General features: G+C 46.1%; 1 protein-coding gene across 1 annotated transcript in view; it reads right to left on the bottom strand.

The window, feature by feature from the left end:
- LOC124021063 (cytokine receptor-like factor 3) overlaps positions 1 to 25,968 on the bottom strand; it is a 33,979-nt gene extending 8,011 nt beyond the window's left edge. Inside the window, 6 exon segments of the mRNA XM_046336383.1 lie at positions 333 to 390; positions 1,060 to 1,237; positions 1,561 to 1,648; positions 2,926 to 3,133; positions 12,868 to 13,004; positions 25,894 to 25,968. Coding sequence (XP_046192339.1) covers positions 333 to 390; positions 1,060 to 1,237; positions 1,561 to 1,648; positions 2,926 to 3,133; positions 12,868 to 12,984 — 649 coding nt within the window. The 5' untranslated portion in view covers positions 12,985 to 13,004; positions 25,894 to 25,968.
- Between the last annotated feature and the right edge of the window lie 83 nt (positions 25,969 to 26,051).

Below are 26,051 nucleotides of genomic sequence, written 5' to 3' on the forward strand. Positions count from 1 at the left end.
GCTGGTCCCCTTTGTCCCTTTGTTGCACTGAGAGACAGTCGCCGGTCCCTTTGTTGCACTGAGAGACAGTCGCTGGTCCCTTTGTTGCACTGAGAGACAGTCGCTGGTCCCTTTGTTGCACTGAGAGACAGTCGCCGGTCCCTTTGTTGCCATAAGAGACAGTCGCTGGTCCCTTTGTTGTTCAGAAACGTATTTATCCGTTTTTAAATGTTATGTTTTATTAAAACATTCGGACTTAGATTATTATAATAATTTTGAATAAATACGATTGATATACCATCACAAAGAAATAAGTTCTGGGATATTAAATCATTTTTGACCTGGGTACTGACCAGACACTGAGCGACGATACTGCAGACGGTAGTCCTGCACCGCAAACTCATCATCCACCTAGAGAGAGAGAGAGACACAGAGAGAGAGAGACACACAGAGAGAGAGAGAGACACAGAGAGAGAGAGAGACACAGAGAGAGAGAGAGACACAGAGAGAGAGACACAGAGAGAGAGACACACAGAGAGAGAGACACACAGCGAGAGACACACAGCGAGAGACACAGAGAGAGAGACAGAGAGAGAGACAGAGAGAGAGACAGAGAGAGAGACAGAGAGAGAGAGACAGAGAGAGAGAGACAGAGAGAGAGAGACAGAGAGAGAGAGACAGAGAGAGAGACACAGAGAGAGACACAGAGAGAGACACAGAGAGAGAGACACAGAGAGAGAGACACAGAGAGAGACACACAGACACAGAGAGACACACAGACACAGAGAGACACACAGACACAGAGAGACACACAGACACAGAGAGACACACAGACACAGAGAGACACACAGACACAGAGAGACACACAGAGAGACACAAAGAAACAGAGAGACACAGAGAGAGAGAGAGAGAGACACAGAGAGACACAGAGAGACACAGAGAGAAACAGAGAGAGACACAGAGACAGAGAAACACAGAGAGACACAGACAGAGATGTTATGAAACACACACCCCCACAGTACAGTGTACTAGTTAGTTAATATCAGTGTGAAAACACCTGTAGAGTGTGTGTGTCCTCACCTTACACCAGCGTACTAACACACTGCCAGGTCTCTCCTGGAGCTCCTCTATCTGGACTGGAGGGTGTGAAGAGACTGATCCGTGTCGTGACACTCTGTCTCTCACCGCGTACAGCAGAGAGTCATCCAGCTGGGCAGACACACACGGCACGTCTACTAACACTGGTACCTCCGGGAGGCTGACACAACACACACACACACACACACACACACACACACACACACACACACACACACACACACACACACACACACACACACACACACACACACACACACACACACACACACACACACACACACACACACACACACACACGGTTCAACACACACAACACACACACACACACGGTTCAAACAACACACACACACACGGTTCAAATAAACACACACACAGTTAAAATAAACACACACACACACACACCGAGTTAACCTTTACATTGTCGTCTTAAAGTTATGACATAGTGAAAGAGAGTACGACAACTCCCTCTCTCTCCTTCACCTGTCCAGATGGATCTGAAGGGCCTTCTTGGTGAAACACCCCAGCAGGTCCTCCTTCTCCCCCAGACCACAACGGATAGCTACCTCACCTGGAGACAGGGGGAGGGATTAAAACCTTTAATCAGTGTTTAATTACAGTATGAATCATTACAGTATGAATCATTAAATAGGAGATCACTGAGGAGGAAGAGGACAGGAGAAACATGATTCTGACGGTACTGAGGAGGAGGAGGAGAAACATGATTCTGATGGTACTGAGGAGGAGGAGGAGAAACATGATTCTGATGGTACTGAGGAGGAGGAGGAAGAGGACAGGAGAAACATGATTCTGATGGTACTGAGGAGGAGGAGGAGAAACATGATTCTGATGGTACTGAGGAGGAGGAGGAGAAACATGATTCTGACAGTACTGAGGAGGAGGAGGAGGAGGAGGAGAAACATGATTCTGATGGTACTGAGGAGGAAGAGGAGGAGAAACATGATTCTGATGGTACTGAGGGGGAGGAGGACAGGAGAAACATGATTCTGATGGTACTGAGGAGGAGGAGGAGGAGGAGAAGAGGAGAAACATGATTCTGATGGTACTGAGGAGGAGGAGGAGGAAGAGGAGGAGAAAAATGATTCTGATGGTACTGAGGAGGAGGAAGAAGAGGAGGAGAAACATGATTCTGATAGTACTGAGGAGGAGGAGGAAGAGGAGGAGAAACATGATTCTGATGGTACTGAGGAGGAGGAGGAAGAGGAGGAGAAACATGATTCTGATGGTACTGAGGAGGAGGAAGAAGAGGAGGAGAAACATGATTCTGATGGTACTGAGGAGGAACAGGAGGAAGAGGAGGAGAAACATGATTCTGATGGTACTGAGGAGGAACAGGAGGAAGAGGAGGAGAAACATGATTCTGATGGTACTGAGGAGGAGGAGGAGGAGGAGGAGGAGGAGGAGGAAGAGGAGGAGAAACATGATTCTGATGGTACTGAGAAGGAGGAAGAGGAGGAGAAACATGATTCTGATGGTACTGAGGAGGAGGAGGAGGAGGAGGAAGAGGAGGAGAAACATGATTCTGATGGTACTGAGAAGGAGGAAGAGGAGGAGAAACATGATTCTGATGGTACTGAGGAGGAAGAGGAGGACAGGAGAAACATGATTCTGATGGTGTGTAAGAGTCATAATAATTTGAGAGGTGATTATATTATTATATTAGTCCTGTTACACACAGTGTGTAAGGGACATGTGTAATTTGCATATCCCTACTCCCCCTGAGACAGTCTCAGGGAGCGGGGCCACGGCCAGGGTCACCTTGTTAAGTGCCTTGCTCAAGGGCTCCGGGATTTGAACCATGCGTCCCTCCGTCTATCTATACCTCACCCTCTCGGAGCAGCTCGTCTGCAGTGTTGACTCCGTGTTCGATGAGTTTCTGGCAGTCGTCCAGCGGTCGAACGCTGTCCTGCTCGATGACATCCACCTCGCTAAGGAGCACGCTCAGACGCTCCGTCAGGAGGCGGGTCACAGCCGTCTGGAGCTCTGAGAAATGACGCTTCAACCCCTCTCTGGCCTGAGACGAGCTGCCTCGTACCTGGAGGAGCGAGAGTAGAGGAAGAGGGAGGAGGGGGAGAGAGAGGAGAGGAGGAAGAGAGAGAGGAAGAGAGGAGAGGAGGGGGAGAGAGAGGAGGGAGAGAGAGAGAGAGGGAGAGAGAGGAGGGAGAGAGAGGAGAGAGGAGAGAGAGGAAGAGAGGAGAGGAGGGAGAGAGGGAGAGAGAGAGAGAGAGAGGAGAGGAGGGAGAGAGAGAGAGAGAGGAGAGGAGGGAGAGAGAGAGAGAGAGAGAGAGGAGGAGAAAGAGAGGGAGGGAGAGAGGAGGGAGAGAGAGAGGAGGAGAGAGAGGAGGGGGAGAGAGAGGAGGGGGAGAGAGAGGAGAGGAAGAGAGAGGAGAGAGAGGGGGGAGAGGTTCAATTGAAATGCTAACTTTGTACCAAAAATGCTAAAACGCACTGTTTCCAAATCGTAACCAGTCCCCCAACGGAACAGGAAGCTGGTGGTTAGTTGTTTGCAGTGAAACTTAGTCTCTGTTTCAGTTCCTCTTAACAGACATGCTGAGCTGAACTCCTGTCATTATGAATCTACCAGACTGTCTCAGTCCCAAATGGCACCCTTAGTGTCTTTATAGTGCACTGGTGCTCATGGAGTGGAGGGGACCTCAAGGGAGGAAGGGCCAATAGAGCTCTGGTCAAAAGTAGTGCACTATATAGGGAGCTTTTTGGGACACACCCACTGACTGACAGTCCTCCTCTCACTATGACTCTGACTATGAGAGATACCAGAGAGAGAGAGACCAGAGAGAGAGAGACCAGAGAGAGAGACCAGAGAGAGAGAGAGACCAGAGAGAGAGACCAGAGAGAGAGAGACCAGAGAGAGAGAGAGACCAGAGAGAGAGACCAGTGAGAGAGACCAGAGAGAGAGAGACCAGAGAGAGAGAGAGACCAGAGAGGGAGAGAGAGAGACCAGAGAGGAGAGAGAGAGAGACCAGAGAGGGAGAGAGAGAGACCAGAGAGGGAGAGAGAGAGACCAGAGAGAGAGAGAGCGACCAGAGAGAGAGACCAGAGAGAGAGAGACCAAAGAGTGAGCGAGAGAGAGACCAAAGAGTGAGCGAGAGAGAGACCAGTGAGCGAGAGAGACCAGTGAGCGAGAGAGACCAGTGAGAGAGAGAGAGAGAGAAGGAAACAGAAGAGCAGAGGAGCTGCACTGATAAACAAGAGAAAATAATAGTTGGATGAGGATGGAAAGACCTACATAGAACACTATCAGAGATCAGTGTGTTTGGACAGCAGGACACAGGAAATGCCTCACTGGAGCCATTGCATCACTTCCTGGTGTCTATCAGTTTTGTGGAGATAAGGGCAGTATCTCAAATGGCAGCCTATTCTCTATATAGTGAACTCATTTTGACCAGGACCCAAAGGTAGTTCACTATGGAGGGGATAGGGTGCAATTTGGGATGTGGCCAAAGATCATGTATATTTTGGGACGGTGAAAGATGGGAAAGCTAATATTGTCATCTGGAATACAATGACATGTCCACTGGGAGTAGAGGGCATACAGGCTGGGGAGAGAGAGATAAGAGGTATGAGAGAGAGAGGAGTTAGAGAGAGCGAGATACCAGAGAGAGAGCAGAGGGAGAGAGAGAGACCAGAGGGAGAGAGAGACCAGAGGGAGAGAGAGAGACCAGAGGGAGAGAGAGAGACCAGAGACCAGAGGGAGAGAGAGAGACCAGAGAGAGAGAGAGAGAGACCAGAGAGAGAGAGAGACCAGACCAGAGAGAGAGAGACCAGAAAGAGAGAGACCAGAGAGAGAGACCAGAGAGAGAGAGAGAGAGACCAGAGAGAGAGAGAGACCAGAGAGAGAGAGAGAGAGACCAGAGGGAGAGAGAGAGACCAGAGAGAGAGAGAGAGACCAGAGAGAGAGACAGAGAGAGAAAGAGAGAGACCAGAGAAGAGAGAGACCAGAGAGAGACCAGAGAGAGAGACCAGAGAGAGAGAGAGAGAGACCAGAGAGAGAGACCAGACCAGAGAGAGAGAGAGACCAGAGAGAGAGAGAGAGACCAGAGAGAGAGAGAGAGACCAGAGAGAGAGAGAGCTACAGGATGTTTTGACTCCCTCTCTTCCAGAAGACAGAAATATCTAAGGCACACACACTGCTCATGGACGTCACACCATCCTGGTAATCTGTGTGTGTGACAGAGCAGCTTTTCCTGCCTGCCTCGTCTCATATTACAGTGATGATGACTCATCCCTGGGGAAGAGGGGGGTTATGGGAAAAATGGCCCAAAACTGGACTCTACAGCTGGGAAAGGAGAGAGATGTGTGCCAGATAATGGGGTGGGAACAGTGGGCCCAGAGAGCAGCAGAACAGAACCAGTCTGTAGATAAGTGTCCGTTTCAATTCATTGATAACTTTGGAGTTCTCTCGGTTATTCAGAGGGGGTACTACCCGTTCTCTCGGTTATATAGAGGGGTACTACCCGTTCTCTCGGTTATATAGAGGGGTACTACCCGTTCTCTTGGTTATATAGAGGGGTACTACCCGTTCTCTTGGTTATATAGAGGGGTACTACCCTTCTCTTGGTTATATAGAGGGGGTACTACCCGTTCTCTTGGTTATATAGAGGGGTACTACCCGTTCTCTTGGTTATATAGAGGGGTACTACCCGTTCTCTTGGTTATATAGAGGGGTACTACCCGTTCTCTTGGTTATATAGAGGGGTACTACCCGTTCTCTTGGTTATATAGAGCGGGTACTACCCGTTTGCTGAAATGCTTGCGAGAGGGTGAAGTTCGTAAGTACTGAGTCAGTGTAGAGGTTATATACAGAGGGTACCGGTACCGAGTCAGTGTGGAGGCTATATACAGGGGGTACCAGTACTGAGTCAGTGTGGAGGCTATATACAGGTTGGTTGAGGTAATTTGTACATGTAGGTAGGGGTGAAGTGACTATGCATAGATAATAAACTGCGAGTAGCAGCAGTGTACAAGAGGGAGGGGTCAATGTAAATAGTCCAGGTAGCCATTTGATTAGCTGTTCAGCAGTCTAAAGGCTTGGGGGTAAGCTGTTGGCTTGGGGGTAGAAGCTGTTCAGCAGTCTAATGGCTTGGGGGTAGAAGCTGTTCAGCAGTCTGATGGCTTGGGGGTAGAAGCTGTTCAGCAGTCTAATGGCTTGGGGGTAGAAGCTGTTCAGCAGTCTAATGGCTTGGGGGTAGAAGCTGTTCAGCAGTCTAATGGCTTGGGGGTAGAAGCTGTTCAGCAGTCTAATGGCTTGGGGGTAGAAGCTGTTCAGCAGTCTAATGGCTTGGGGGTAGAAGCTGTTCAGTAGTCTTATGGCTTGGGGGTAGAAGCTGTTCAGCAGTCTAATGGCTTGGGGGTAGAAGCTGTTCAGCAGTCTAATGGCTTGGGGGGTAGAAGCTGTTCAGCAGTCTGCACACATGACTGTAAGTCGCTTTGGATAAAAGCGTCTGCTAAATAGCATATATTATTATTATTATTTATGGCTTGGGGGTAGAAGCTGTTCAGCAGTCTAATGGCTTGGGGGTAGAAGCTGTTCAGCAGTCTTATGGCTTGGGGGTAGAAGCTGTTCAGCAGTCTAGTCTGATGGCTTGGGGGTAGAAGCTGTTCAGCAGTCTTATGGCTTGGGGGTAGAAGCTGTTCAGCAGTCTTATGGCTTGGGGGTAGAAGCTGTTCAGCAGTCTAATGGCTTGGGGGTAGAAGCTGTTCAGCAGTCTGATCTTATGGCTGTTGCAGTCTAATGGGTAGAAGCTGTTCAGCAGTCTGATGGCTTGGGGGTAGAAGCTGTTCAGCAGTCTTATGGCTTGGGGGTAGAAGCTGTTCAGCAGTCTTATGGCTTGGGGGTAGAAGCTGTTCAGCAGTCTTATGGCTTGGGGGTAGAAGCTGTTCAGCAGTCTTATGGCTTGGGGGTAAAGCTGTTCAGCAGTCTAATGGCTTGGGGGTAGAAGCTGTTCAGCAGTCTAATGGCTTGGGGGTAGAAGCTGTTAAAAGCTGTTCAGCAGTCTAATGGCTTGGGGGTAGAAGCTGTTCAGCAGTTTAATGGCTTGGGGGGTAGAAGCTGTTGAGGAGCCTTTTGTTCCAAGACTTGGCGCTCCGGTAGCACAGAAAACAATCTATAACTTGGGTGACTGGAGTCTGTGACAAGTCTGGCTGAGCAGTGGTGACAGTACGGGAAGGTTTCAGCCACAACTCTCTGTCCATCGCCATTGGGGCGGCAGCGTAGCCAAGTGGTTAGAGAGTTGGACTAGTAACCGGAAGGTTGCAAGTTCAAACCCCCGAGCTGACAAGGTACAAATCAGGCAGTTAACCCACTGTTCCTAGGCCGTCATTGAAAATAAGAATTTGTTCTTAACTGACTTGCCTAGTTAAATAAAGTTAAAAAAAAAAAAAAATTTAAATTGTAATTTACTGGGAAGCCAAAATGTAGACTTAAAGGATGGAGAATTCCCCTGGTTTATTGAAGCCCCACCACTCGCCATCATACACAACTAGTTCCCAGCTACGCCTCACAAAAGGACAAGTTTGAAATGAACCAATTAACATTTGAATGTTGATCACAATAGACTCTTTTTTAAAATTTATTTACGGAATAGCCTGGAATGTTTTTTAGCTCAGATTTTACTCAAGAGGCAGAGACCTACAGCCTATAGACCTAAGATGTATTTAAAAAAATATATCTAGATTTAATGTGTTCCGGGTTTCACAGTGCAGACCGAACCGAGGGCCCCGTACTGAGCGGATCAGCGCCAATACGTGTACCGTTACACCCCCTATTCACTAGATGGGAATTGAACCACAGAAGTAGTTGTTTTATACACATACTACGTCATCACACACTGCCTTTCACCTGCAACGCGTCAGCTGGATGGAAACATCTCTCTGGTGGGGGGAACAGAGACATCTTGGTTTTAATCAGGATTTTAGACCATTCTGATCTGTCGCCAGATGGATGGATGTTACAGACGCAGATGAAGTCCTCACCTGAACTAAACAGCCTGTTTTCAATAGAATGTGCTTTTAAGTTCGGGAGTTGGACGACTCCGCCTCCGGTTTGGCCAATGAGTCGTGTTTGTCTCTCTCTCTCTTTTCATATACCTCTCTTTCTCTGTTTTACTTTTAGAGGAGCAGGAAATAACAACATCATTTACAATTAGCCTGAGGGAGAGGGGGGAGAGGGGAGGGGGAGAGGGAGGAGGGGGAGAGGGGAGGAGGAGGAGGGGGAGAGGGAGGGGGAGGGGGGGAGAGGGAGGAGGAGGGGGAGAGGGAGGGGGAGGGGGAGGGAGGGAGGAGGGAGGAGAGGGGGGTAGTGGGAGGGAGGGGGAGAGGGAGGAGGGGGAGGGAGGGAGGGAGGGAGGAGGGAGGGAGGGAGGGAGGAGGAGGGGGGGAGGGTGGAGAGGGAGGGTGGGGGGGGAGGGAAGAGGGAGGGAGGAGGGGGGGAGGGAGGGAGAGGGAGAGGGGAGGGAGAGGGAGAGGGAGAGGGAGAGGGAGAGGGAGAGGGAGAGGGAGAGGGAGAGGGAGAGGAGAGGGAGGGAGGGAGGCTGTAACATCTTCCTGATACTAGATGAATGGTTCTGGTCTCGGCTGTGCAGTCTTTAGTTCCGGCCCTGATTATTCAGCTCATTGATTTATCTTTATATTTACCAAATCAACTAGAAGTTGACCGATTATGATTTTTCAACGCCGATACAGATTATTGGAGGACCAAAAAAAGCCAATACCTATTAATCGGCCAATTGTAATAACGACAATTACAACAATACTGAAAGCACAATTAAACACTTTTATTTTAACTTAATATAATACATCAATAAAATCTATTTAGTCTCACATAAATAATGAAACATGTTAAATTTGGTTTAAATAATGCAAAAAACACAGTGTTGGAGAAGAAAGTAAAAGTGCAATATGTGCCATGTAAAAAAGCTAACGTTTCAGTTCCTTGCTCAGAACATGAGAACATATGAAAGCTGGTGGTTCAATATTCCCAGGTAAGAAGTTTTAGGTTGTAGTTATTACAGGAATTATAAGACTATTTCTCTCTATACCATTTCTATTTCATATACCTTTGACTATTGGATGTTCTTATAGGCACTATAGTATTGCCAGTCTAATCTCGGAGTTGAGTTGATAGGCTTGAAGTCATAAACAGCAGTAAAGTGCTGTTTGAATGAATGATGCATTCACCTTATGACATCCAGCCTGCTGCTGCCTATCCTAGGTAGGTTACCATCGCTCAGTCAGACTGCTCTATCAAATATCAAATCATAGACTTAATTATAACATAATAACACACAGAAATACGAGCCTTAGGTCATTAATATGGTCGAATCTGGAAACGATCATTTCGAAAACAAAACGTTTATTCTTTCAGTGAAATACGGAACCGTTCCGTATTTTATCTAACGGGTGGCATCTACAAGTCTAAATATTACTGTTACATTGTGCAACCTTCAATGTTATGTCATAATTATGTACAATGCTGGCAAATTAGTTTGCAACGAGCCAGGCTGCCCAAACTATTGCATAAACCCTGACTCTGCTTGCACTGAACGCAAGAGAAGTGACAATTAACTAAATATGTAGGTTTAAAAATAATATTAATATTGCCTGCTAACATTAATGTATTTTTACTAAATATGCAGGTTTAAAACAATATACTTCTGTGTATTGATTTTAAGAAAGGCACTTATGTTTATAGTTAGGGACATGCGTGCAACGATTGTGCTTTTGTTAAATCATCACCTGTTTGGCGAAGTCGGCTGTGATTTGATGATAAATTAACAGGCACCACATTGATTATATGAAACACAGGACAAGCTAGTTAGACTAGTAATATCATCAACCATGTGTAGTTAACTAGTGATTCTGCGAAGATTGATTTTTTTAAGATAAGTTTAATGCTAGCTAGCAACTTACCTTGGCTCCTTGCTGCACTCGGTAGTCAGCCTGCCACACAGGCCTCTCATGGATTGTATTTTTTTATTTTACCTTTATTTAACCAGGCAAGTCAGTTAAGAACACATTTTTATTTTCAATGACGGCCTGGGAACAGTGGGGTTAACTGCCTGTTCGGGAGCAGAGCGACAGATTTGTACTTTGTCAGCTCAGGGGTTTGAACTTGCAACCTTCCGGTTACGAGTCCAACTCTCTAACCACTAGGCTACGCTGCTGCCCCATTGCAATGTAATCGGCCAGAATCGGCGTCCAAAAATGCAGATTACCGATTGTTATGAAAACTTGAAATCGGAGCTAATTAATCGGCCATGCCGTAGGTCGACCTGTAATCTGAATGAGGGTTGGACCAGTGTAGTTGTGTTGATACCTGTTTGCCTGAGGGTAGGACCAGTGTAGTTGTGTTAATACCTGTTACCTGTTTGCGTGCGGGTTGGACCAGTGTAGTTGTGTTGTTACCTGTTTGCGTGAGGGTTAGACCAGTGTAGTTGTGTTAATACCTGTTACCTGTTTGCGTGAGGGTTAGACCAGTGTAGTTGTTACCTGTTTGCGTGAGGTTAGACCAGTGTAGTTTGTTGTTACCTGTTTGTGTGAGGGTTAGACCAGTGTAGTTGTGCTACTACCTGTTTGCCTGAGGGTTGGACCAGTGAAGTTGTGTTAATACCTGTTTGCGTGCGGGTTGGACCAGTGTAGTTCTGTTGTTACCTGTTTGCGTGAGGGTTAGACCAGTGTAGTTGTGTTAATACCTGTTTGCGTGAGGGTTACACCAGTGTAGTTGTGTTAATACCTGTTTGCGTGCGGGTTGGACCAGTGTAGTTGTGTTAATACCTGTTTGCGTGCGGGTTGGACCAGTGTAGTTGTGTTAATACCTGTTTGCGTGCGGGTTGGACCAGTGTAGTTGTGTTAATACCTGTTTGCGTGCGGGTTGGACCAGTGTAGTTGTGGTTTACCTGTTTGCGTGAGGGTTGGACCAGTGTAGTTGTGGTTTACCTGTTTGCGTGAGGGTTGGACCAGTGTAGTTGTGTTAATACCTGTTTGCGTGCGGGTTGGACCAGTGTAGTTGTGTTAATACCTGTTTGCGTGAGGGTTGGACCAGTGTAGTTGTGGTGTTACCTGTTTGCGTGAGGGTTGGACCAGTGTAGTTGTGTTGTTACCTGTTTGCGTGAGGGTTAGACCAGTGTAGTTGTGGTGTTACCTGTTTGCGTGAGGGTTAGACCAGTGTAGTTGTGTTGTTACCTGTTTGCGTGAGGGTTGGACCAGTGTAGTTGTGGTGTTACCTGTTTGCGTGAGGGTTAGACCAGTGTAGTTGTGGTGTTACCTGTTTGTGTGAGGGTTGGACCAGTGTAGTTGTGTTAATACCTGTTACCTGTTTGCGTGAGGGTTAGACCAGTGTAGTTGTGTTAATACCTGTTTGCGTGAGGTTAGACCAGTGTAGTTGTGTTGTTACCTGTTTGCGTGAGGGTTAGACCAGTGTAGTTGTGTTGATACCTGTTTGCGTGAGGGTTGGACCAGTGTAGTTGTGTTAATACCTGTTACCTTGCGTGAGGGTTAGACCAGTGTAGTTGTGTTGTTACCTGTTTGCGTGAGGGTTAGACCAGTGTAGTTGTGTTGATACCTGTTTGCGTGAGGGTTAGACCAGTGTAGTTGTGTTAATACCTGTTTGCGTGAGGGTTAGACCAGTGTAGTTGTGTTAATACCTGTTTGCGTGCGGGTTAGACCAGTGTAGTTGTGTTAATACCTGTTTGCGTGAGGGTTAGACCAGTGTAGTTGTGTTGTTACCTGTTTGCGTGAGGGTTAGACCAGTGTAGTTGTGTTAATACCTGTTTGCGTGCGGGTTAGACCAGTGTAGTTGTGTTAATACCTGTTTGCGTGCGGGTTAGACCAGTGTAGTTGTGTTAATACCTGTTTGCGTGAGGGTTAGACCAGTGTAGTTGTGTTAATACCTGTTTGCGTGCGGGTTAGACCAGTGTAGTTGTGTTAATACCTGTTTGCGTGCGGGTTAGACCAGTGTAGTTGTGTTAATACCTGTTTGCGTGCGGGTTAGACCAGTGTAGTTGTGTTAATACCTGTTTGCGTGCGGGTTAGACCAGTGTAGTTGTGTTAATACCTGTTTGCGTGCGGGTTAGACCAGTGTAGTTGTGTTAATACCTGTTTGCGTGCGGGTTAGACCAGTGTAGTTGTGTTAATACCTGTTTGCGTGCGGGTTAGACCAGTGTAGTTGTGTTAATACCTGTTTGCGTGCGGGTTAGACCAGTGTAGTTGTGTTAATACCTGTTTGCGTGCGGGTTAGACCAGTGTAGTTGTGTTAATACCTGTTTTGCGTGCGGGTTAGACCAGTGTAGTTGTGTTAATACCTGTTTGCGTGCGGGTTAGACCAGTGTAGTTGTGTTAATACCTGTTTGCGTGCGGGTTAGACCAGTGTAGTTGTGTTAATACCTGTTTGCGTGCGGGTTAGACCAGTGTAGTTGTGTTAATACCTGTTTGCGTGCGGGTTAGACCAGTGTAGTTGTGTTAATACCTGTTTGCGTGCGGGTTACACCAGTGTAGTTGTGTTAATACCTGTTTGCGTGCGGGTTGGACCAGTGTAGTTGTGTTAATACCTGTTTGCGTGCGGGTTAGACCAGTGTAGTTGTGTTAATACCTGTTTGCGTGCGGGTTGGACCAGTGTAGTTGTGTTAATACCTGTTTGCGTGCGGGTTGGACCAGTGTAGTTGTGTTAATACCTGTTTGCGTGCGGGTTGGACCAGTGTAGTTGTGTTAATACCTGTTTGCGTGCGGGTTGGACCAGTGTAGTTGTGTTAATACCTGTTTGCGTGCTTGGCTGAGTCCATGTAGTCGTTGTTGTAGTTCGCTCCTGTAATTCTGAGCTGCTTCTATACTCTCCTTAGCCTCCTGCAGTAACGCCTCAGCTTCTATAGACATCCTGCTGTACCGCCTGGCTCCTACACACACACACACACACACACACACACACACACACACACACACACACACACACACACACACACACACACACACACACACACACACACACACACACACACAGCGGATGTTTGTAACTTCGTGTCCCTGTGGTCTGATACTCTTCACTCTGACAGCGTTCAGACTGGAACAGTGTATTTCCCCTGAAGTCAGTTTGACGCTCTGCACCACCACAGTACTACAACAAGGAGGGTCAGACAGACAGCAGGGAGGAGAGACAGTAGCTTGTAGACCAGACAGCAGTGAGGAGAGACAGTAGCTTGTAGACCAGACAGACAGTAGTGAAGGGAGACAGTAGCTTGTAGACCAGACAGACAGTAGTGAAGAGACAGTAGCTTGTAGACCAGACAGACAGCAGTGAAGGGAGACAGTAGCTTGTAGACCAGACAGCAGGGAGGAGAGACAGTAGCTTGTAGACCAGACAGACAGTAGTGAAGGGAGACAGTAGCTTGTAGACCAGGCAGACAGCAGTGAGGAGAGACAGTAGCTTGTAGACCAGACAGACAGTAGTGAGGAGAGACAGTAGCTTGTAGACCAGGCAGACAGCAGTGAGGAGAGACAGTAGCTTGTAGACCAGACAGCAGTGAGGAGAGACAGTAGCTTGTAGACCAGACAGACAGCAGTGAGGAGAGACAGTAGCTTGTAGACCAGACAGCAGTGAGGAGAGACAGTAGCTTGTAGACCAGACAGACTGCAGTGAGAAGAGACAGTAGCTTGTAGACCAGACGGACAGCAGTGAGGAGAGACAGTAGCTTGTAGACCAGACAGCAGTGAGGAGAGACAGTAGCTTGTAGACCAGACAGCAGTGAGGAGAGACAGTAGCTTGTACACCAGACAGACAGCAGTGAGGAGAGACAGTAGCTTGTAGACCAGACAGCAGTGAGGAGAGACAGTAGGGGAGATAAGAGGAGAGTAGAGGATGTCTGACGATGATGTGCAAAACAGATCAAACCACTTCCCTTTAACTGGAGGAAAGCAACCAGCCAACCAGAGACCAGACACTAGCAGAAACCAGCCAACCAGAGACCAGGCACTAGCAGCAACCAGCCAACCAGACACTAGCAGCAACCAGCCAACCAGACACTAGCAGCAACCAGCCAACCAGACACTAGCAGCAACCAGCCAACCAGAGACCAGACACTAGCAGCAACCAGCCAACCAGACACTAGCAGCAACCAGCCAACCAGACACTAGCAGCAACCAGCCAACCAGAGACCAGACACTAGCAGCAACCAGCCAACCAGACACTAGCAGCAACCAGCCAACCAGAGACCAGACACTAGCAGCAACCAGCCAACCAGACACTAGCAGCAACCAGCCAACCAGACACTAGCAGCAACCAGCCAACCAGACACTAGCAGCAACCAGCCAACCAGAGACCAGACACTAGCAGCAACCAGCCAACCAGAGACCAGACACAGCAGCAACCAGCCAACCAGAGACCAGACACTAGCAGCAACCAGCCAGCCAGAGACCAGACACTAGCAGCAACCAGCCAACCAGAGACCAGACACTAGCAGCAACCAGCCAACCAGAGACCAGACACTAGCAGCAACCAGCCAACCAGACACTAGCAGCAACCAGCCAACCAGAGACCAGACACTAGCAGCAACCAGCCAACCAGAGACCAGACACTAGCAGCAACCAGCCAACCAGAGACCAGACACTAGCAGCAACCAGCCAACCAGAGACCAGCAGCAACCAGCCAACCAGAGACCAGACACTAGCAGCAACCAGCCAACCAGACACTAGCAGCAACCAGCCAACCAGACACTAGCAGCAACCAGCCAACCAGAGACCAGACACTAGCAGCAACCGCCAACCAGAGACCAGACACTAGCAGCAACCGCCAACCAGAGACCAGACACTAGCAGCAACCAGCCAACCAGAGACCAGACACTAGCAGCAACCAGCCAACCAGACACTAGCAGCAACCAGCCAACCAGACACTAGCAGCAACCAGCCAACCAGAGACCAGACACTAGCAGCAACCAGCCAACCAGAGACCAGACACTAGCAGCAACCAGCCAGCCAGAGACCAGACACTAGCAGCAACCAGCCAGCCAGAGACCAGACACTAGCAGCAACCAGCCAACCAGACACTAGCAGCAACCAGCCAACCAGACACTAGCAGCAACCAGCCAACCAGACACTAGCAGCAACCAGCCAACCAGACACTAGCAGCAACCAGCCAACCAGGCACTAGCAGCAACCAGCCAACCAGAGACCAGACACTAGCAGCAACCAGCCAACCAGACACTAGCAGCAACCAGCCAAACAGACACTAGCAGCAACCAGCCAACCAGAGACCAGACACTAGCAGCAACCAGCCAACCAGAGACCAGGCACTAGCAGCAACCAGCCAGCCAGAGACCAGACACTAGCAGCAACCAGCCAACCAGAGACCAGACACTAGCAGCAACCAGCCAACCAGAGACCAGACACTAGCAGCAACCAGCCAACCAGACACTAGCAGCAACCAGCCAACCAGAGACCAGACACTAGCAGCAACCAGCCAACCAGAGACCAGACACTAGCAGCAACCAGCCAACCAGAGACCAGACACTAGCAGCAACCAGCCAACCAGAGACCAGCAGCAACCAGCCAACCAGAGACCAGACACTAGCAGCAACCAGCCAACCAGACACTAGCAGCAACCAGCCAACCAGACACTAGCAGCAACCAGCCAACCAGAGACCAGACACTAGCAGCAACCGCCAACCAGAGACCAGACACTAGCAGCAACCAGCCAACCAGAGACCAGACACTAGCAGCAACCAGCCAACTAGACACTAGCAGCAACCAGCCAACCAGACACTAGCAGCAACCAGCCAACCAGAGACCAGACACTAGCAGCAACCAGCCAACCAGAGACCAGACACTAGCAGCAACCAGCCAGCCAGAGACCAGACACTAGCAGCAACCAGCCAGCCAGAGACCAGACACTAGCAGCAACCAGCCAACCAGACACTAGCAGCAACCAGCCAACCAGACACTAGCAGCAACCAGCCAACCAGGCACTAGCAGCAACCAGCCAACCAGAGACCAGACACTAGCAGCAACCAGCCAACCAGACACTAGCAGCAACCAGCCAAACAGACACTAGCAGCAACCAGCCAACCAGAGACCAGACACTAGCAGCAACCAGCCAACCAGAGACCAGGCACTAGCAGCAACCAGCCAACCAGAGACCAGACACTAGCAGCAACCAGCCAACCAGAGACCAGACACTAGCAGCAACCAGCCAACCAGAGACCAGACACTAGCAGCAACCAGCTTCAAGCAGATCGTCCCTATTCACATTCAAGATGACTTCATAGCAGATACAAACAGAAATCCATGGGTATGACACAAAAGAGCTCTACTGATGCTATGGGTTCGAGTACAGCCTGTACCAGACCAGAACATGCTGAGGTAGTTTGTCTGAAGGTACAGGATAGAAGAAGCCTGTACCCGACCAGAACATGTTGAGGTAGTTTGTCTGAAGGTAGAGTACAGCCTGTACCAGACCAGCACATGTTGAGGTAGTTTGTCTGAAGGTAGAGTACAGCCTGTACCAGACCAGCACATGTTGAGGTAGTTTGGCTGAAGGTAGAGTACAGGCTGTACCAGACCAGAACATGCTGAGGTAGTTTGGCTGAAGGTAGAGTACAGGCTGTACCAGACCAGAACATGTTGAGGTAGTTTGTCTGAAGGTAGAGTACAGGCTGTACCAGACCAGAACATGTTGAGGTAGTTTGGCTGAAGGTATTGCATAAAGACTGGTTTCACACACAGACTGTATAAAGACTGGTTTCACAGACTGTATAAAGACTGGTTTCACACAGACTGTATAAAGACTGGTTTCACACAGACTGTATAAAGACTGGTTTCACACAGACTGTATATAGACTGGTTTCACAGACTGTATAAAGACTGGTTTCACACACAGACTGTATAAAGACTGGCTTCACACAGACTGTATATATTTAAGTCGCTCTGGATAAGAGCGTCTGCTAAATGACTTAAATGTAAATGTAAATGTAAATATAGACTGGTTTCACACACAGACTGTATATAGACTGGTTTCACACACACTGTATATAGACTGGTTTCACACACAGACTGTATATAGACTGGTTTCACACACAGACTGTATATAGACTGGTTTCACACACAGACTGTATATAGACTGGTTTCACACACAGACTGTATAAAGACTGGTTTCACATACAGACTGTATATAGACTGGTTTCACACACAGACTGTATATAGACTGGTTTCACACACAGACTGTATAAAGACTGGTTTCACACACAGACTGTATATAGACTGGTTTCACACACAGACTGTATATAGACTGGCTTCACATAGACTGTATATAGACTGGTTTCACACACAGACTGGTTTCACACAGACTGTACATAGACTGGTTTCACACACAGACTGTATATAGACTGGTTTCACACACAGACTGTATATAGACTGGTTTCACACACAGACTGTATATAGACTGGTTTCACACACAGACTGTATATAGACTGGTTTCACACACAGACTGTATATAGACTGGTTTCACACACAGACTGTATATAGACTGGTTTCACACACAGACTGTATATAGACTGGTTTCACACACAGACTGTATATAGACTGGTTTCACACACAGACTGTATAAAGACTGGTTTCACAGACTGTATAAAGACTGGTTTCACACACAGACTGTATATAGACTGGTTTCACACACAGACTGTATATAGACTGGTTTCACACACAGACTGTATATAGACTGGTTTCACCAGAGGCAGAAAGAGGAGATGGACAGGTTTTCACTAGAAGCCATCCCAGTGAACACAATGTGTCCTACCCTGCCCCCAAACACACACCTTGGTGAGGACATCTGGGAGGTTCATTGATTGATTGATTGATTGATTGAGTTCAAAGGGTCACGGTACGACTGTCAAACACACACAGACACCGGGAGGGTCAGAGTTAGTGTTGCAGGACAACAACACCAGTGGAACCACATGACCCACTGGGCTGAACCCACCCGTTTCCCTCCAGACGGATAAAACAATCCTACAGATTATAACACACCGTCTCTAGAATCCTACAGATTATAACACACCGTCTCTAGAATCCTACAGATTATAACACACCGTCTCTAGAATCCTACAGATTATAACACACCGTCTCTAGAATCCTACAGATTATAACACACCGTCTCTAGAATCCTACAGATTATAACACACCGTCTCTAGAATCCTACAGATTATAACACACCGTCTCTAGAATCCTACAGATTATAACAAACCGTCTCTAGAATCCTACAGATTATAACACACCGTCTCTAGAATCCTACAGATTATAACACACCGTCTCTAGAATCCTACAGATTATAACACACCGTCTCTAGAATCCTACAGATTATAACACACCGTCTCTAGAATCCTACAGATTATAACACACCGTCTCTAGAATCCTACAGATTATAACACACCGTCTCTAGAATCCTACAGATTATAACACACCGTCTCTAGAATCCTACAGATTATAACACACCGTCTCTAGAATCCTACAGATTATAACACACCGTCTCTAGAATCCTACAGATTATAACACACCGTCTCTAGAATTACAGATTATAACACACCGTCTCTAGAATCCTACAGATTATAACACACCGTCTCTAGAATCCTACAGATTATAACACACCGTCTCTAGAGAATAGATTATAACACACCGTCTCTAGAATCCTACAGATTATAACACACCGTCTCTAGAATCCTACAGATTATAACACACCGTCTCTAGAATCCTACAGATTATAACACACCGTCTCTAGAATCCTACAGATTATAACACACCGTCTCTAGAATCCTACAGATTATAACACACCGTCTCTAGAATCCTACAGATTATAACACACCGTCTCTAGAATCCTACAGATTATAAACACACGTCTCTAGTCTCTAGAATCCTACAGATTATAACACACCGTCTCTAGAATCCTACAGATTATAACACACCGTCTCTAGAATCCTACAGATTATAACACACCGTCTCTAGAATCCTACAGATTATAACACACCGTCTCTAGAATCCTACAGATTATAACACACCGTCTCTAGAATCCTACAGATTATAACACACCGTCTCTAGAATCCTACAGATTATAACACACCGTCTCTAGAATCCTACAGATTATAACACACCGTCTCTAGAACTACAGATTATAACACACCGTCTCTAGAATCCTACAGATTATAACACACCGTCTCTAGAATCCTACAGATTATAACACACCGTCTCTAGAATCCTACAGATTATAACACACCGTCTCTAGAATCCTACAGATTATAACACACCGTCTCTAGAATCCTACAGATTATAACACACCGTCTCTAGAATCCTACAGATTATAACACACCGTCTCTAGAATCCTACAGATTATAACACACCGTCTCTAGAATCCTACAGATTATAACACACCGTCTCTAGAATCCTACAGATTATAACACACCGTCTCTAGAATCCTACAGATTATAACACACCGTCTCTAGAATCCTACAGATTATAACACACCGTCTCTAGAATCCTACAGATTATAACACACCGTCTCTAGAATCCTACAGATTATAACACACCGTCTCTAGAATCCTACAGATTATAACACACCGTCTCTAGAATCCTACAGATTATAACACACCGTCTCTAGAATCCTACAGATTATAACACACCGTTCTAGAATCCTACAGATTATAACACACCGTCTCTAGAATCCTACAGATTATAACACACCGTCTCTAGAATCCTACAGATTATAACACACCGTCTCTAGAATCCTACAGATTATAACACACCGTCTCTAGAATCCTACAGATTATAACACACCGTCTCTAGAATCCTACAGATTATAACACACCGTCTCTAGAATCCTACAGATTATAACACACCGTCTCTAGAATCCTACAGATTATAACACACCGTCTCTAGAATCCTACAGATTATAACACACCGTCTCTAGAATCCTACAGATTATAACACACCGTCTCTAGAATCCTACAGATTATAACACACCGTCTCTAGAATCCTACAGATTATAACACACCGTCTCTAGAATCCTACAGATTATAACACACCGTCTCTAGAATCCTACAGATTTATAGAACTACAGATTATAACACACCGTCTCTAGAATCCTACAGATTATAACACACCGTCTCTAGAATCCTACAGATTATAACACACCGTCTCTAGAATCCTACAGATTATAACACACCGTCTCTAGAATCCTACAGATTATAACACACCGTCTCTAGAATCCTACAGATTATAACACACCGTCTCTAGAATCCTACAGATTATAACACATCTCTAGAATCCTACAGATTATAACACACCGTCTCTAGAATCCTACAGATTATAACACCGTCTCTAGAATCCCGTCTCTAGAATCCTACAGATTATAACACACCGTCTCTAGAATCTACAGATTATAACACACTAGATCCTACAGATTATAACACACCGTCTCTAGAATCCTACAGATTATAACACACCGTCTCTAGAATCCTACAGATTATAACACACCGTCTCTAGAATCCTACAGATTATAACACACCGTCTCTAGAATCCTACAGATTATAACACACCGTCTCTAGAATCCTACAGATTATAACACACCGTCTCTAGAATCCTACAGATTATAACACACCGTCTCTAGAATCCTACAGATTATAACACACCGTCTCTAGAATCCTACAGATTATAACACACCGTCTCTAGAATCCTACAGATTATAACACACCGTCTCTAGAATCCTACAGATTATAACACACCGTCTCTAGAATCCTACAGATTATAACACACCTGTCTCTAGAATCCTACAGATTATAACACACCGTCTCTAGAATCCTACAGATTATAACACACCGTCTCTAGAATCCTACAGATTATAACACACCGTCTCTAGAATCCTACAGATTATAACACACCGTCTCTAGAATGATTATAACACACCGTCTCTAGAATCCTACAGATTATAACACACCGTCTCTAGAATCCTACAGATTATAACACACCGTCTCTAGAATCCTACAGATTATCACCGTCTCTAGAATCCTACAGATTATAACACACCGTCTCTAGAATCCTACAGATTATAACACACCGTCTCTAGAATCCTAGAACACGTCTCTAGAATCCTACAGATTATCACACCGTCTCTGAATCCTACAGATTATAACACACCGTCTCTAGGGGGCTACAGATTTAACACACCGTCTCTAGAATCCTACAGATTATCTGTTCTAGAATCTACAGATTATAACACACCGTCTCTAGAATCCTACAGATTATAACACATCTCTAGAATCCTACAGATTATAACACACCGTCTCTAGAATCCTACAGATTATAACACACCGTCTCTAGAATCCTACAGATTATTCTCTAGAATCCTACAGATTATAACACACCGTCTCTAGAATCCTACAGATTATAACACACCGTCTCTGAATCCTACAGATTATAACACACCGTCTCTAGAATCCTACAGATTATTACATTCTCTAGAATCCTACAGATTATAACACACCGTCTCTAGAATTGATTATACCTCTCTAGAATCCTACATTTGCAGACACACCGTCTCTAGAATCTACAGATTATAAACTGGGGTACAGATTATAACAGTGTCTCTAGAATGATTATAACACACCGTCTAGAATCCTACAGATTATAACACACCGTCTCTAGAATCCTACAGATTTAACACACCGTCTCTAGAATCCTACAGATTATAACACACCGTTCTAGAATCCTACAGATTATGTGCCTACAGATTATAACACACCGTCTCTAGAATCCTACAGATTATAACACACTGTCTCTGTCTCTCTCAGGGCTCCTAAAGATAATCAACAACAAAAAGTCCTCATTTGTGTGACCTGTTGGGGATGAATCAGAATAGTTGGGTAACATAGATGAGATGTTTTATTTCCATTATATGCTTGTGAGTTACTTGTGATTTAGAATGTATCTTGTTGTACTATAGTGGGGCCATTCTGCAGTTATCCTTTCTCTGTCCCAGTCAATGTATCTTGTTGTACTATAGTGGTGCCATTTGCAGTTATCCATCTGTCCTGGGGTCAGTTACTTGGGCCGCAGAGCCAGTCAGCTGTCTTCATATGTAAACATATCTTTTAAACCTGTGAAGGGATGTTGAGTATCTCTTGGCTCCACAATGTCTGTGTGCCAGTCACTGTCTGTGTGCCAGTCACTGTCTGTGTGCCAGTCACTGTCTGTGTGCCAGTCACTGTCTGTGTGCCAGTCACTGTCTGTGTGCCAGTCACTGTCTGTGTGCCAGTCACTGCGTCTCTGTGATCTAGTCCAGGAGGTGTGTATTTGATATATGTCTGTTGATGAGGTTTTGTTTTATGGTCCTGAGTGGTACCAAGAGCGAGATAAGAACATAGTTTAGGAGACAAAGCTGGACAATAATTTATAGCCAATGCTGTCTGGCTATGTGTGTCTTTGCTATAAAGTATCTCCGTTGCAATGTGTAAAGGGACTCTCAGAGAATTCATTTATAGACACTGAATTGATCTGAGAGTCACAGGGTTGTGATGGAGCTCAGAATAATTAAAGATGGACTTTATGATAAGGCTGACTTGTGTGGTGGTTTGGTCTCATGATTTGGTAAATACAGGAAATGTCCACTACAGACCACATTTGATATTCACAGATACAATATTCAGATTCATATCAATGAATATATTCAGGTGATATTTTCCATTCCATATATTCCTGTTGTACCTGTGTGCTGTCAACATGAAAACCAAACAGGAAGGTGTTAGTAGTGTCCCAGTGATGTCAAAAAGTCAATATAACTCTGCAGGTCTGGCTATTGGCGCGAATGCGCTTTTGTTAAATCATCACCCGTTTAGCGAAGTAGGCTTCGATGATTCGATGATAAATTAACAGGCACCGCATTGATTATATGCAACACAGGACAAGCTAGTTACACTAGTAATATCATCAACCATGTGTAGTTAACTAGTGATTATGTGAAGATTGTTTTTTATATGGTAAGTATAATGCCAGCTAGCAACTTATCCTTGGCTCCTTGCTGCACTCGTGTAACAGGTAGTCAGCCTGCCACTCAGTCTCCTCATGGACTGCAATGTAATCGGCCAGAATCGGCGTCCAAAAATGCCATTTAACGATTGTTATGAAAACTTGAAATCGGCCCTAATTAAAATCGGCCCTAATTAAATCGGCCCTAATTAAATCGGCCCTAATTACATCGGCCATGCCGATTAAATCGGTCGACCTCTAGTGGTCAAGTAGGCTACTGTGATCATAATGTAGGCCTACCAGAGTGGCCTACCAGAGTGGCCTACCAGAGTGGCCTATCAGAGTGGCCTATCAGAGTGGCCTACCAGTGGCCTACCAGAGTGGCCTACCAGTGGCCTACCAGAGTGGCCTACCAGAGTGGCCTACCAGAGTGGCCTACCAGAGTGGCCTACCAGAGTGGCCTACCAGAGTGGCCTACCAGTGGCCTACCAGAGTGGCCTACCAGAGTGGCCTACCAGAGTGGCCTACCAGAGTGGCCTACCAGAGTGGCCTACCAGAGTGGCCTACCAGAGTGGCCTACCAGAGTGGCCTACCAGAGTGGCCTACCAGAGTGGCCTATCAGAGTGGCCTACCAGAGTGGCCTACCAGAGTGGCCAATCAACAACAATAGAGAAAATGCATCCAATAACAATTCAACATGTAAACAGCTGTTCTGTCATTCAGCCTACAGTAGCAGCCAATGTGTGGTGTTCAATGTCGGCCGACATTCCATGAGACTTTTGAAAGAAAAACGACAACATACCTGTTTGACATGAACCTGTTTATCTACTTGTCCTTCAGACAAGGACGTGACTGAAAATGTTGTTGTGTTGTTTACACTTTACAAAATAAAATGCATTATTATTCCCATAGCATTATTACAGAGAATCAGACACGTGATGCTGCCCTCTGCCTATTGGCTACTTAGTTTATTCACGCCCGTCTCAAAATACAACACTGTCCCTTTAAAGACAAAGGAAAGCTCTTTATCTGACCTGTTTGTCTAGAAATGTTTTGTGCTCTTGTAGAGGAAGCAATCACTCCCCTACTACTGACTACTAATGATCTATAACTGGGCTAATAACTCACTGTCTAGAAATGTTTTGTGCTCTTGTAGAGGAAGCAATCACTCCCCTACTACTGACTACTAATGATCTATAACTGGGCTAATAACTCACTGTCTAGAAATGTTTTGTGCTCTTGTAGAGGAAGCAATCACTCCCCTACTACTGACTACTAATGATCTATAACTGGGCTAATAACTCACTGTCTAGAAATGTTTTGTGCTCTTGTAGACTGTGCTCTTGTAGGAAGCAATCACTCCCCTACTACTGACTACTAATGATCTATAACTGGGCTAATAACTCACTGTCTAGTAAAGGATATGAACTAAAATGTGGACACGTGGCTACATGCTGCTCTCGATTCGATCTCAAAACAAGCACATCTACTCACTATCAAGTCAAATGTTATTGGTCACATACACGTGTTCAGCAGATGTTATTGCGGGTGTAGCGAAATGCTTGCGTTTCCTAGCTCCGACAGTGCAAGTAATATCTAACAATTTCACAACATATACACACAAATCTCAGTAAAGGAATGGAATAAATACTTGGGACGAGCGATGTCAGTGATACCACAGCTGTAAACACAGTCCAGTTTAAAGTAAATGGCACAGATCCATATATGGCAATGATCTATTTGCATATAGGCCTAACGGCAGTTCTGATTGGTTGTGCCCCACCAATCTGTGTAGAGTACGGGCTGAGTCGTGCTCAATAGAAGCCTACTGTGACGCGTTGTGCCTTCAACAAAAATCTCTTGCATAGGTAGTTTTGTTTCAGGTATGTTTGCATTGAAATGAGCCACTGTCGCCACAGTAAAGGGAAATGTAGATTGGTGTTAACTAACAGGGAACGAACACACTCCAGGAAGTTGAGTAAAGTTCAATCTTGTGCTTCTCAGGCCACTGCGCGCCGCGCTCAGTTTAGAGGAACGGTGGTTAGGACTGAGTTAGCACCGATGTTGGGACTAGAAAGATGGAGAACTTTGTGTGTGTTCGCTTGAGTGTGTACGAATGTGGGTATAGGCGTGTGTGTGCGTGTGTGTTAGAGGTGTATGCTACAGTGTTGTCTATGTGATGCTGCTGCCGCTGCTGATGATGCTGGTGGTGGTGGTGACCTAGATTCAGACCGGGCCTCCTGCCTGAACACACTGGCTACATCACAAATAGAACCCTAGTCACTATGTAGTGCACTACTGTTGGGTCTGATCCCTATTGGCTCTGATCTCTCTCATCTCTGTCACATGCATTTACATGTGACAGAGATAGTGTGTGTGACAGAGATAGTGTGATGTGAATGTGTATGCCCCACTTCTAAGACTAGACCCCCTCCCTCCCTCCCTCCACACACACAGGATTTAAAGGCAGTAATCTTGGAGCAATATAACAGATTCCCCCCAGCGTGGGAGGAACATTCAGGTCACATGGATAATCACACACACACACACACACACACACACACACACACACACACACACACACACACACAATGTTGATCCCAGAAAGCCTCAGACTATTGTTGAGAAGATGTTGTCAGTGAAGCATGAAATCACCCTCACTCCAGCTGAAACAAAGTCTGCCACGGTCCCGGTCAAAAGTAATGCACTATGTAGGGAATATGATGCTATTTGGGACGCAGACGTTGTTTTTCAGGACTTTCGGACTTGCTATGAACATAGACCACTGACCTATAGATACGTCTTGATCTGTTGCTAGGAAACAGTCCTACTGGCATGTCTCCACTTTAATTCCATGAGTGTTACTGATAGATAAGTCAAGAAAGGAACAAATGTTATTCCATAATCACTATCCAGTATAATCATTCCTAGCCACCGTGCTTCTACAT

Source organism: Oncorhynchus gorbuscha, unplaced genomic scaffold, assembly GCF_021184085.1.
Source record: "Oncorhynchus gorbuscha isolate QuinsamMale2020 ecotype Even-year unplaced genomic scaffold, OgorEven_v1.0 Un_scaffold_1035, whole genome shotgun sequence".
Lineage (NCBI taxonomy): Eukaryota > Metazoa > Chordata > Actinopteri > Salmoniformes > Salmonidae > Oncorhynchus > Oncorhynchus gorbuscha.